This window comes from Pongo pygmaeus, chromosome 2, assembly GCF_028885625.2.
Source record: "Pongo pygmaeus isolate AG05252 chromosome 2, NHGRI_mPonPyg2-v2.0_pri, whole genome shotgun sequence".
Lineage (NCBI taxonomy): Eukaryota > Metazoa > Chordata > Mammalia > Primates > Hominidae > Pongo > Pongo pygmaeus.
The window spans coordinates 121,707,154-121,719,972 of record NC_085930.1 but is presented as its reverse complement, the minus strand read 5'-3'; the positions used below and the strand labels follow the sequence as shown (position 1 = coordinate 121,719,972).

General features: G+C 46.1%; 1 protein-coding gene across 1 annotated transcript in view; it reads left to right on the top strand.

Moving 5' to 3' along the window:
* Positions 1-307: 307 nt before the first annotated feature.
* Positions 308-12,819, top strand: part of GPD1L (glycerol-3-phosphate dehydrogenase 1 like) — a 63,527-nt gene continuing 51,015 nt past the window's right edge. Inside the window, exon 1 of the mRNA XM_054482528.2 lies at positions 308-557. Within this exon, the coding sequence (XP_054338503.1) occupies positions 511-557 (47 nt within the window). The 5' untranslated portion in view covers positions 308-510. The remainder of the gene's footprint in view (positions 558-12,819) is intronic.

The window sequence follows — 12,819 nt, the reverse complement described above, 5'->3', positions numbered from 1 at the left end:
TCAACCTAGGAGCCTCTCGGCTCCAAATGGCAATGTGGCACCCCTTCCCGCGTAGGGAAAAAGGAGCGTGTAGGGGGCACCACGGCGAGCTGGTTGGGTCTGCTCCACCCACGAGGATGGAGTGCAGCCTCCACTGGGAACCAGGGCGCGAGTCGCTGCTCAGTGGCCCGGGCCTGCACGTGGCCCGGCGGGAGCTGTTGTCTAGGGCCGCGCAGCGACGGGGGGTGAGGACTACATGTCCCGACGTGCCTCGGGCAGGGTGGGGCGGTGCCGGAGCCGGGCCGGGAGGCCGGCCAGGGCCAGGCGTGCGCAGTGGTTCTTGGGAGTGGCAAAGCGGGTCCTGCCCGGCTGTCAGCTGTGGCCCCCGGCGCCGGGCGGGGGTGGCGGCGACCATTGGCGGAGAGGCAAACGGGGCGGGGCCGCCGCCGGCCGCTGCGGGCAAGGCTGAACAGGCGGAGGTGGGCAGCTGGCCAGGGAAGCACGGTGCAGGCGGCTACATTCGGCCTGGCCATGGCAGCGGCGCCCCTGAAAGTGTGCATCGTGGGCTCGGGGAACTGGTGAGCGGCGGCGAGTTGGAGGCCGGGGCTCCGCTTCCAGGAAGCGCCTCTCCCGGGCGGTGAGGGCTGCGCGCCCCATGCTGCGGCGTGGGCACCGGGCACTGCGCGCAGGGAGGCGGGGTGGGCGACCTCGTTGCTGGGCTGGGCACCGTGCGCCCGAGGAGGCCGCACTGGGGCACTCGCTCGGGAGGCGCTGGGCCCGCGTGCGTGCGGGGGACAGCGCGGAGAGAGGGCACCCCGCGCACGCGGGCACCTGTCTGCGCCCCCGTTACTGAGCGCACAGAAGCCACCTGCTTGCCACGCCTGGGTGTTTTGCACAATATCCTAAGGGCGTATTCCGTTCTCCACGGCGGATCTCCTGGGTCAAGGACTTGGAGGAGGCTCGAGCATTCTTACTGCAGTTTCGGTGTTGAGGAAACCGAGGCGGAGAGGGCTAAAGGGCTCTTGCTGCCCAGGTCACGGGCGGGGCATGCTCTGCCCTTCAAGGTGCCCGTCTCGCCCCCGCTTCTGATAGGTCCACTATCTTATTAGGCGCGTCGTATCAGGAAGAAAATCCAAGTTTCAACAGGCCGCTCTCCCTGAGGCGTTGAGAATTCTCCCTTGCCGAGATGTTTGCGAAGCATTGCGTCTCTTTGGGGCCTTATTTGACTTTAACATTTTATAGAGCACTTTAGAAATGTCAGTTCTTCTAGTACCCTTAATCAAACGTACACTGTGGGATTCTCTGGTGTGTTTGGGTGAATGTAGAGGTGGGGGTGTGAAGGGGGAAGGAAGCAAAGTGTAGCATCTGGTGTTTCCAAGCCTTTTTTCATTGCTGTACACTCTTTGCCACATTGGAGGGACTGGTGTACAATAGTTAAGAGTGATGATGTCCTTTCAGTGCTTCTGTTTACCGGTTTTTCTGTGGCGTGACAGGCATCAGAAGTGCTGCAGCAGTTGGTCCTAGGTAGTTGGTCTTAGTTTTACTCTTTCAAGACTTGGCCCAGAAAGTACTTATTGAAAGAAACCTTACCTGGTTCTTCACTTTTCCATCCCAGCAAGGCCAGTGGCCTCTCTCTGTGTCCCTATTGCTGGCCTGTATCATTGCATTATAAGGAGTTATTTGATTATCTGTCTCCAACTTTTGAGAATGGCATCTACCCTAATGCCTGGCATATGCTAAGTCAATACCAAGACTCTGTTGCCCAGGCTGGACTGCAGTGGTGCGATCTTGGCTCACTGCAACCTCTACCTCCTGGATTCAAGCGATTCTTGTGCCTCATCCACTTGAGTAGCTGGGATTACAGGTGTGAGCCACCGCTCCCTGCCTGAAAACTAATTTTTAAAACCATAATGATATTTGATTGAATAATACATTCACATTGTTTAACAACCAGGGCTGGGCGCAGTGGCTTATGCCTGTAATCCCAGCACTTTGGGAGGCTGAGGTGGGCCCAGGAGTTTGAGAATAGCCTGGGCAACATGGCAAAACCCCGCCTCTACAAAAAATAAAATATTAGTCGGGCATGGTGGCTCACGCTTGTAATCCCAGCACTTTGGGAGGCTGAGGCAGGCGGATCACGAGGTCAGGAGATCGAGACCACGGTGAAACCCCGTCTCTACTGAAAATACAAAAAATTAGCCGGGTGTGGTGGCAGGCGCCTGTAGTCCCAGCTACTTGGGATGCTAAGGCAGCAGAATCGCCTGAGCCTGGGAGGCAGAGGTTGCAGTGAGCCAAAATCAGATTGCACCATCGTACTCTAGTCTGTGTGAAGGGAGTGAAACCCTGTCTCAAAAGAACAAAACAAAACAAAAAATAAAAAACAAAAACCAAAGAGTACCAAAAACAGTGAAACATCACCCATCCACATTTATCCCCCCTGAATACCGCCTGGAGGAAAACCAGTGTTATGAATTACTTCTGTTGTTTCTGGAGGAATTCCATGCAAGTGAATGCTTACATATATTCCCTTCCCCCTCCACCCTACAAATACTAGGGTACTGCATACTTTTCTGTGAGCTTCATTTTTCAACCAACAACAGAATGTTCTACACAATATGTAATAGAGTTGGTACCTTGCTGCTGCAAAGCTTAATTTGGACTTTCAGCTTGGCTTTGCCAGTTTTTTTTTTTATTTATTTTTATTTTTTTAGACGGAGTCTCACTCTGTTGCCCAGGCTGGAGTGCAGTGGCGCGATCTCTGCTCACTGCAAGCTCCGCTTCCCGGGTTCACGCCATTCTCCTGCCTCAGCCTCCTGAGTAGCTGGGACTACAGGCATCCGCCACCATGCCTGGCTAATTTTTTGTATTTTTAGTAGAGACGGGGTTTCACCGTGTTAGCCAGGATGGTCTCGATCTCCTGACCTCATGATCTGCCTGCCTTGGCCTCCCAAAGTGCTGGGATTACAGGCATGAACCACCATACCCAGCCGGCTTTACCAGTTTTAATCTCAAGGTCACTTGAGTGCAGTGTCAGCTCCCCTGTTGGCCATGCCATTTGAAAGGCACCCATTTAGCACATGTTTTTTTAACATTAGTTTTTTAGTCTGTAAAATTCCACAGATGACAGCCCCTTTTCCTAATTTGCAAGGTGCAGGACAAGTAGCACAGCTCTGCCATGCTGGAACTGGGCCTGGAGCAAGAGTAGTGAAGTGAGCCTCCTGCCCCCTCTGCTGGGATTTGGCTGCCTGCCCATGGCTTCTTCATTCTGGTGTACTTGACTGTTTCCTTGGCCCACTCCAGCCCAGGGAAATGGAGTAGAACTTGGCCAGTGATACTGAAGCAGAGCAATTGAGAAATGTGCTGATGGTTTGGGCTGGCTGCCTGGCTTCATTAATTATGGGATTAGACGGGAACAATTCTTGGCTTCTGTGCCACTGCCTTGGGTACAGAGTTACTCCAGTCCTAGAGAGAGGATCACGACCTCCCCAGAGGGATTCAGGAACTCATGAACTGAAAACAACATGGAGAAGCCCCAGAAGGGTGTTCAGCTCTAGTCAGTAGACATTTGAGTGTTGCCCGGTGAAGAGACTGTGGTCTGACCAGGGATGCAGACAAACTGGACACAGTCCCAGTCCTTAAACAACTTACCTTCAGGTCTGAGATCAGTGAGGACATGGAAATAAGACCGAAGGAAATGCCAACTGGAATGGAGTAACTGCTCTGTTACACTTTAAATCGTGTTTTTGTTTGTTTGTTTGTTTTTTTCTTGAGACGGAGTCTCGCTCTGTCGCCCAGGCTAGAGTGTAGTGGCGCAATCTCGGCTCACCGCAAGCTTCCCCTCCCAGGTTCATGCCATTCTCCTGCCTCAGCCTCCCAGGTAGCTGGGACTACAGGCGCCCGCCACCACGCCCAGCTAATTTTTTGTATTTTTCAGTAGAGACGAGGTTTCACTGTGTTAGCCAGGATGGTCTCAATCTCCTGACCTCGTGATCTGCCTGCCTCAGCCTCCCAAAGTGCTGGGATTACAGGCGTAAGCCACTTCGCCTGGCCTAAATCGTGTTTCTAAAAGTGTGGTCCCAAGACCACTTGTGTCAGAATTACCACTGAAACTAGACTTGCTTAATCATATCCCCAGAGAATGAGATTTTTTTTTCTGAAGGAACTTTAGCCTTTTGCCAATTTTAATACAGATCACCAAGAGATAGACCTACCCTTCCAGATCTGGTTCTTACCTCAGGAATGTCTAGTTGCTTAAGCAATATTTATACTTGGAACTTTAGGGCAGCTTAGCCTGCTTGTGTAAATAAAGGTGTTTGTCACATTTGAGAACTCTCACATGGAGTGCCTCTCCCAAGTCAATTGTCATCAGTTGCAATACAGTTACCAGAATATTGAATCTAGCTGGCTTGCCAGGGAGCTTCAGCCAGGAACGTCCTGGGCGGGAAAGTAGACGTGTTGTGTAACATGCCCTTGTCCTGTCCTTTGGTGAAGCTCATTTTCTCTACATAGATCAGAGAAAGGAGGCTAGAGGAGGGGCCGTCATGCATCTAGCTGAGCCCTGCTGTGTTGCCCACTGCCGCAGGTGCAGGGAGGGACTTCCTAACCTGCATGACTTTTCCTGGCCCTGTGAATTTGATTTGGAAAAACAACAAAAGCTTCTCAGGTTCTTTCAAAGATGAAAGTTTCTTTTTTCTTTTTTTGTTTTTGTTGTTGTTGAGACAGAGTCAGCTCTGTTACCCAGGCTGGAGTGCAATGGCACCATCTTGGCTCACTGCAAACTCCATCTGCTGGGTTCTAGCGATTCTCATGCCTCAGCCTTCTGAGTAGCTGGGATTACAGGTGGGCACCACCATGCCCGGCTAAGTTTTATATTTTTAGTAGAGACAGGGTTTTGCCGTGTTGGCCAGGTTGGTCTTGAACTCCTGGCCTCAAGTAGTCTGCCCGCCTTGGCCTCCCAAAGTGCTGGGATTACAGGCATGAGCCACAGAGCCTGGCCCAAAGTTTCTTTCTTTAACCAGCACCTTGGGAAGATCACTCAGACACAGCGTAAAATAAAGTTCTAGAGTTAAAACCTCAGGGCTGTATTTACAGCCAAACCCTTGTGATAGGAAGCATATGTCCAGAAACACATCCTAAATCTCCTTTGGAGGCAGGGTAGTGCAGTGGTATAAGAAAGAGCTTGGGAATCTGACTGCCTAGGTTTCTGCCTGGTTCCCCCACTTGGCAGCTCTGAGGCCTTGGGAAAAGCTCTTCTCTCTAAGAATCATGTATTGATACCTGCTGTCTGGGATTATGGTTAGGATTAAATGAAATGATCTGGGGAGAGTGACTAGCACTCAGATCATGGTGAGTGCACTAGCTCACCATGGTGACTAGCACTCAGTAAATGACAGTTGCTATTAGTATTATTAGTTTCATCATCCTTGATCGGACCTGTCATTAAGTCACAAAATGGACTGGTTTGGGGTTTGGCCAAGGGGTAGAGAGGCAGAGGATAGGAGAGAAGACAGGAGATGAGGAGAGAGGCTGATAGACAGCTGGAGGAGTATCCTTGGGAGTTGCCTATCTCTTGCCCTTGTTTTCACATCACCCCACAGCCTGACATTTTCTCTGATACTGAAGGTCAAGGAGAGCTTTGGCCAACTTTGCACTGATGACTGAAGCTGGACCTGTGACTCTGTCTTTTTTTTTTTTTTTTTGGTCTGCTGGAACTGGTTGGGTGCAGCATCCTGGCTGTTTGTCCGCCCTGGGCCTAGGCACCCTTTTGTCTGTGCTACTCAGTTTCTGTTGTGATTCTCGCCACACAAAGAGCTCAGAAACAATTTGAGTGACTATAAGTTAGCTCCTTTATGGTCAGAAATAATCCTTCCCTGAGGATAGGCTCACGGACACACTTCTGCCTTGGAAGTTGGAGTGAGAGTTGATAGGATGGACTGGAGATGAACTGGGAAGAGACTTAGAGTTCCCTCGTCGGCTAAGGTGAGAAAGTTTGTACAGCTTTTTAAAAAGTAATAATTAATCACCTGTTTCCTTCATCTCCTCCACCTGTTCGGTATACAAATCATGAGTGTGGCTGGGTGCAGTGGCTCATGCCTATAACCTCAATACTTTGGGAGGCTGAGGTGGAAGAATCACTTGAGCCCCACAATTTGAGTCCAGCCTGAGAAACATAGCAAGACCCTGTCTCTAAATTTAAAAAAATAATAAATAAAATATAAATAAAAATCATGGCCGGGTGCAGGGGCTCATACCTGTAATCCCAACACTTTGGGAGGCTGAGGTAGGTGGATTGGTTGAGCCTAGGAGTTCAAGACCAGCCTAGACAAATTAGTGAGACCCTGTCTCTACAAAAAAAATATAAAAATTAGCTGGGCATGATGGCATGCGCCTGTAGTCCCACCCACTTGGGAGGCTAAGGCAGGAGAATCACTTGAGCCCAGGAGGCAAAGGTTGCAATGAGCCAAGATGGCACCATTGCACTCCAGCCTGGGTGACAGGAGGGAAACCTATCTCAAAAAATATATATATAATATAATAATGACTACTATTCTAGGAATGAGTCGAGAGCTCCCAGTGTCTTACCTTAACCTTTCATTTCTTAACCTTTACCTCTTGCTTCATTCTTCCATTCCATCTCCTTCTCTTCCTTAAGAGGCATAAATATAATAATTGATCATTTTCTGTGTGTCATGTACATGATGTTATTTTGTTTAAACATGTAACAGGCCTGTAGGGTACTATTATTATAACCCTATGTTAGATGACATAACTAAGATTTAGAGAAAACTTGCTTAGGTCAACAGTTATTAGGTGGACTTGAAACCCAGATCCTTTTAACCCCAAAGACCATGTTTCTGTAAATTCTTACCATTTTCAGTGTGAAGCATACTTTTACATGAGGATAAATATCATTTTCATAAAAATGTTGAGTATCCTCCCAACAAAATCCAATTTTATATTCCCCTTCTGAGAAATAAAATGGAAGCAAGGCCTTAAAAATCATTTCATTCAGTTTCCCACCAATGTAGTCATCCCTTCTCCTATAGATATGACAGATGATTATAGTTTACTGTTTTCAAGGCAATTGATCTTAAAATTAATTAGGAGATTAATTGTTGAAAAAATCTTATCTTTCTTTTCTTCTTTGTATGTGAAGAAAAATCTTAGGAAAATCTAAGCTAAAAATCTATCACCTCTAACTTTTACCTGTTAATCCCAGAGCAACACCTGGGTGAGCCTACTCTTCTCTAAGTCATGTCCCTTTGGACAGAAAAGTCACATATCTCCTAAATCTTGTCTCTGGCAGGCCAAGTAGCATCCCCAAGTCTCTCAGTGGTTGCACTGAGGATCCCAGTAGTTTCTGGGATCCTCACCATCTGTGTCACCATTCTCCTTTCCCTTTCCTCCTCCCCAGCTTGGTGATGTCAGGAACTTAAGCTCACTGTGCCAGAAGTGTCCTGGGCTCCCATAAGGTTATACTGGTGACACTTTGTAGTTATTCTGCTTTGAGGCTCAGTCTCTTCCACAATTGGAAGAGGAGAACTGAATCAGTCATCTCTCACTGCCTAACAGTCTACCCCCAAACTTAGTGGCTTCAGACAGCAATCATTTATTAGCTCATGATTCTGGGGTTTAACAATGTGGGCTGACTAACCTGGCAGATTTTCTGCTGATCAAGCCTAGGCTCACTCATATGGCTATGGTTGGCTGGTGAGTTGGTTGGACACTCTCACCCACCTTTTTTTTGTTGTTATTTTTTGAGAGTCTCACTCTGTCACCCAGGCTGGAGTACAGTGGCATGATCACAATGCATTGCAGCCTCAACCTCCCAGGCTCAAGCAATCCTCCCACCTTAACCTCCCGAGTAGCTGGGACTAGAGGCACACACCACCATGCCTGGCTAATCTTCAGATTTCATCATAGAGTGGGGTCTCACTATGTTGCCCAGGCTGATTTTGAACACCTGGGCTCAGGTGATCCTCCTGCCTTGGCCTCCCAAAGTACTGGGATTACAGGCATGGGCCACCACACCCAGCCTGGCTGGGACTCTTGGTCCTAGATGACTCCTTCATGTCTGGCAGTGGGCAGGCTTCAGCCAGCGTGACAGGGGTGACCAGCCCACATGTCTCTCATCCTTCAGCAGGCTAGCTTAGGCTTCTCCATGTGGTGGCTGGGTTCTAACAAGAGTAAGAGAAGGCAAACCTTCATGAACTTAATAGGCACTTTTCAAGCTGTAGCACGAATTGGGCCAGACGCTTTTCTAGTCCATGTGTTCAGGAGAGTCATAGTTTCCTAAATCTGCAGCTTTAAATTTTTTGACTTGCAACTAACTGACATACAATTTTATATTATGATGGAGGATACTTCATATCCAACCAGAAACAAATGTTTCACAGTAACAAATGTTACTGTGGGTGATTAACTGTGATCTTTTCTGCTTGTATTTATTTTGTACCTGCATAACCTTCAGTTTGAGAAACACTGTCCTAGATAGTAAAACAATTTCTCATTCTTATTGTTTCCGGAACTGGTTCCTTCCAGTGGGTTCTTGGTCTCACTGACTTTGAGAATGAAGCCGCGGACCCTCACGGTGAGTGTTACAGTTCTTAAAGATGGTGTGTCCAGAGTTTGTTCCTTCAGATGTTCAGATATGTTTGGAGTTTCTTCCTTCGGGTGGGTTCGTGGTCTCGCTGACTTCAAGAGTGAAGCCACAGACCTTCACAGTGAGTGTTACAGCTCTTAAAGGTGGTTTGTCCAGAGTTGTTTGTACCTCCCGGTGGGTTTGTGGTCTCGCTTACTTCAGGAGTGAAGCCGCAGACCTCTGCAGTGAGTGTTACAGCTCATAAAGGTAGTACAGACCCAAAGAGTGAGAAGCAGCAAGATTTATCGTGAAGAGCGAAAGAACAAAGCATCCACAGAGTGGAAGGGGACCTGAGCAGGTTGCCACCGCTGGCTGGGGTGGCCAACTTCTATTCCTTTATTTGGCCCCGCCCACATCCTGCTGATTGGTCCATTTTACAGAGCACTGATTGGTCCATTTTACAGAGTGCTGATTGATCCGTTTTATAGAGTGCTGATTGGTGCATTTACAATCCTTTAGCTAGACACAGAGTGCTGATTGGTGTGTTTTTACAGAGTGCTGATTGGTGCGTTTACAATCCTTTAGCTAGACACAGAGTGCTGATTGGTGCGTTTTTCCAGAGTACTGATTGGTGCGTTTACAATCCTTTAGCTAGACACAGAGCACTGATTGGTGCATTTTTACAGAGTGCTGATTGGTGCGTTTATAATACTTTAGCTAGGCAGAGAAGTTCTCCAAGTCCCCACTCGACCCAGGAAGTCCAGCTGGCTTCACCTCTCATTATCATTACAGCCAGAATCACATGTATTTCCTAAGAAAACTATATCCTCATCATTTGGATTTTCTCTACCTGGTTTTTCCAGTGCTGAAGAAGGGAAGTGGTTTTCATGGGTTATAGGCAAAAAAAGAACCAAAGGATTTGTGTTTCTCCAGTCCTGGAGGAGGAGGAGAATGCTAACCTAATAGCCCTAACACTGGCTATCTGGACAGAAATATCCCCAAGATGAAATTAGTAATTCATGTAGCTACCTCAGCTTGATGGAAATGTCTTCAAGCATCTAAACCCTTTTTGTGTACGTTGAACTTTTTTTTTTTTGAGACGGAGTCTCGCTCTGTTGCACAGGCTGGAGTGCAGTGGCATGATCTTGGCTCACTGCAACACCCGCTTCCTGGGTTCAAGCAATTCTCCTGCCTCAGCCTCCAAGTAGCTGGGACTACAGGCACGTGCCACCATGCCAGGCTAATTTTTTTGTATTTTTAGTAGAGACGGGGTTTCACTGTGTTAGCCAGGATGGTCTCGATCTCCTGACCTCGTGATGCGCCCGCCTCGGCCTCTCAAAGTGCTGGGATTACAGGTGTGAGCCACTGCGCCCGGCCAGGTTGAACCTTTTAAGTTGGGTTTCTTGAGTGGATCCACCCAGTGATAGGAAGTGCCTTTTGTAGACTCTACTCCATGGTTCTCCATTGTGTGGGTTGTCTGTTGAAATTCTGCATGTGCAAACACTTTGACAACTGTAATATGTTATATAAATGTTAGAAATGATTATGGATAAATTTGCATTATCACATATAATTAAGTGACCATGCATTCACATTTGTCTTCGACTGTGGTTTATACTTGTCCCAGTCTAATTTCAGAGCATTCTCAAAAGGATCTTGTTTTAAACAATAAATCTTATGGTAACCTGCTTAAAATGAACTCTTGTGAGTTTGAGTAACATGATTCTGATCCTCACAACCAGGACCAGCAATGATGGCAGATAGATTTCATCTCTAGCGCTAACTCTAGTTGATTAATGGTGGCTGCAGAGAGTTTTGTGTTGAGAAGGATTCTGGGGAAGAGAGTAGCTTTGCCAGGAAAGGGTGCTGTGACCTACAATAGCAAGCTGGGGTGGGGATTGGGGTGGGGACTGACAGCATCTAGCTTGGACTGATTTACTACTACCAATTTTACTACTACTCTTATTTAAATTTACTACTACTTGGACTAGTTACTTCTACCAAAGGAGAACCCATCTGTGAGGCCTTGACTGACACAGCCAGCTCATGCTCAGCTTTGGCCCACCGCTGCACAAATGTTAGATTCAGTAGTAAGGACTATCCTGGTTAACCACTTAAGCACTTTATGTGTTATCTCAGTTAATCCTCACAGTATGAGGTACTGTATTGTCATCATCCTTATTTTATAATTAGTCTGAGCTTACAGAAGTTATGTAATGTGTTCTAAGTTACACAGATACTATGCAGTAGAGTGGTTGAAGTTCTCTGCCTTCCTGCCCACTTGAAATGTGGCTATTGGGACTACATTTAAATGTTAACTAATTAAAATGTAAATACTATGTGTAGCTACATATGCAGTGGAGCTCTACATACTTATTTTCTCCTTGCTTTTTCATGTAACTGTGTCTTGAAGCCCTTTCCATATCTATACATAAAGAACATCTTCATTCTTTTTTATATTGTATAATATTCCTGGGTATAGGTACGCTTTTGTTTAATCAGTTTCCTCTTGATGGATATTCTAAGAGTTCTGCAGTGAATAGCCTTATACTGAACCATCTGCATATATGTTGGTGGAAGCCAGAACAATACATGAGAAATAATTTAGTCATGATTTCTTATTTCATTTTTCACTTTGTAATAAGCAAGTATGAGGAAGGTGGAAAGTAACATTCTAGCTGTAGAGGGCCTAGAAACATAAGCAGAAAAAAGATTTGTTTGTTCTGGATTACCTAGCATGTCCGATGTAGAGCTCAGGTTTGAAAGCTGAGATTTTGCATTGTTGAGACTCTGGTGGATGTTTGCAAATGGTTTTCAGTAATTCTCATTATCCAGGAATGAGGGCAGGGGTTGTAGTCTTTCAGTTGTTATGTCAACAGAGACCAAGTGCCAGGTGGCTGTTAGAATTTGCACTGCATGGTTCTTTCCATTATCAATAGATGGGCCTGCAGAATGTATTTATCTAAAAAGTTTGTGCTAGGATGTAGAATATGCTTGTTTGAAGCACCATGGACACTTTGGTTCTCTGCCATCCTTGCTTAAGACGGGTGGTCCTTAAAGGCAATTTGAGACTGTGACTTAGACATTCTCCAGGACCCTGTGTGTTGTTCTTCTGAGTGGGCAGGTAGATTCTCCTGCTACCTATGTCTTTGATTCTGATCTGAATTAATCACTGACCATTCCTCCATTCACTCAGATGAACATTGTTCCCATGGTGTATGGGGTTGATAACATGGCTGACCAGGTCATGGATAGCCATTTTTGAACAGGCTGATAGAGGTGTGGTCCATCCCAAACTGCTCCTACTTGGCTGCTCTGAAAATATATTGAAATAAGTATCGACTAAAATGAGACTTAGGGGGCATCTGTGGATTTCAGTTAAACCTCCATAGTTTCTATTTTCTGGTTGGCTAACAGGCCTTGGGACTTGCTGAAACTTGTCTGCTTTGGATTTGGGGTCTGTTAAAATATCTAAATGGGAATGATTTAAAATCAGAATAAAAAAATAAACTAATACATGCCTGTTTGGGAAAATTTGGAAAAGATAGGCAAGTATGAAGAACACAATAACATTTGCTTGTAAACTTACCAACAAGAAAGGATGTATTCATGCAACGAATGTTTGTTGTGCATCTACTATATCAACACTTCAATGTGCATGTGAATCGCTTGGGGATTGTGTTACAGAGCAGATTCTGATTCAGCAGGTCTGGGGTAGGGCCTGAGGTTCAGCATTTCTAACACGCTCTCAGGGATATATTCACTGCTGGTCCACAAACTATACTTTTAATAGGATCTGACCATAGGCTGGGTCTTATGCTTGTTCTTGTGTGTTTTCTTGCCATCCTTTTTAAGTGTGTGTGTTTTTTTAATTGTGACAAAATACACATAACATAAAATTTACCACCTTAACCATTTTTAAGCATACGGTTTAGTAGGGTTAAGAATGTTCACATTGTTTGTATTGAAAACAATGAAAATATTGAAAAGAATTAAATCTCCAGAATTCTTTTCATCTTGCAAATCTGAAACTCTATATTCATTAAACGACAGTTCCTCAATCCACTCTTTCCCCAGTCCCTGGAAACCATGCTTCTACTTTCTGTCTCTATGAATTTGACTACTCTAAGTACCTCATATAAGTAGAATTATACATTATTTATCCTTCTGTGTCTGGCTTATTTCAATTAGCATAATGTCTTCAGGGTTCATCCATGTTGTAACATGTGTCAGAATTTCCTTTTTAAGGCTGGGTAATA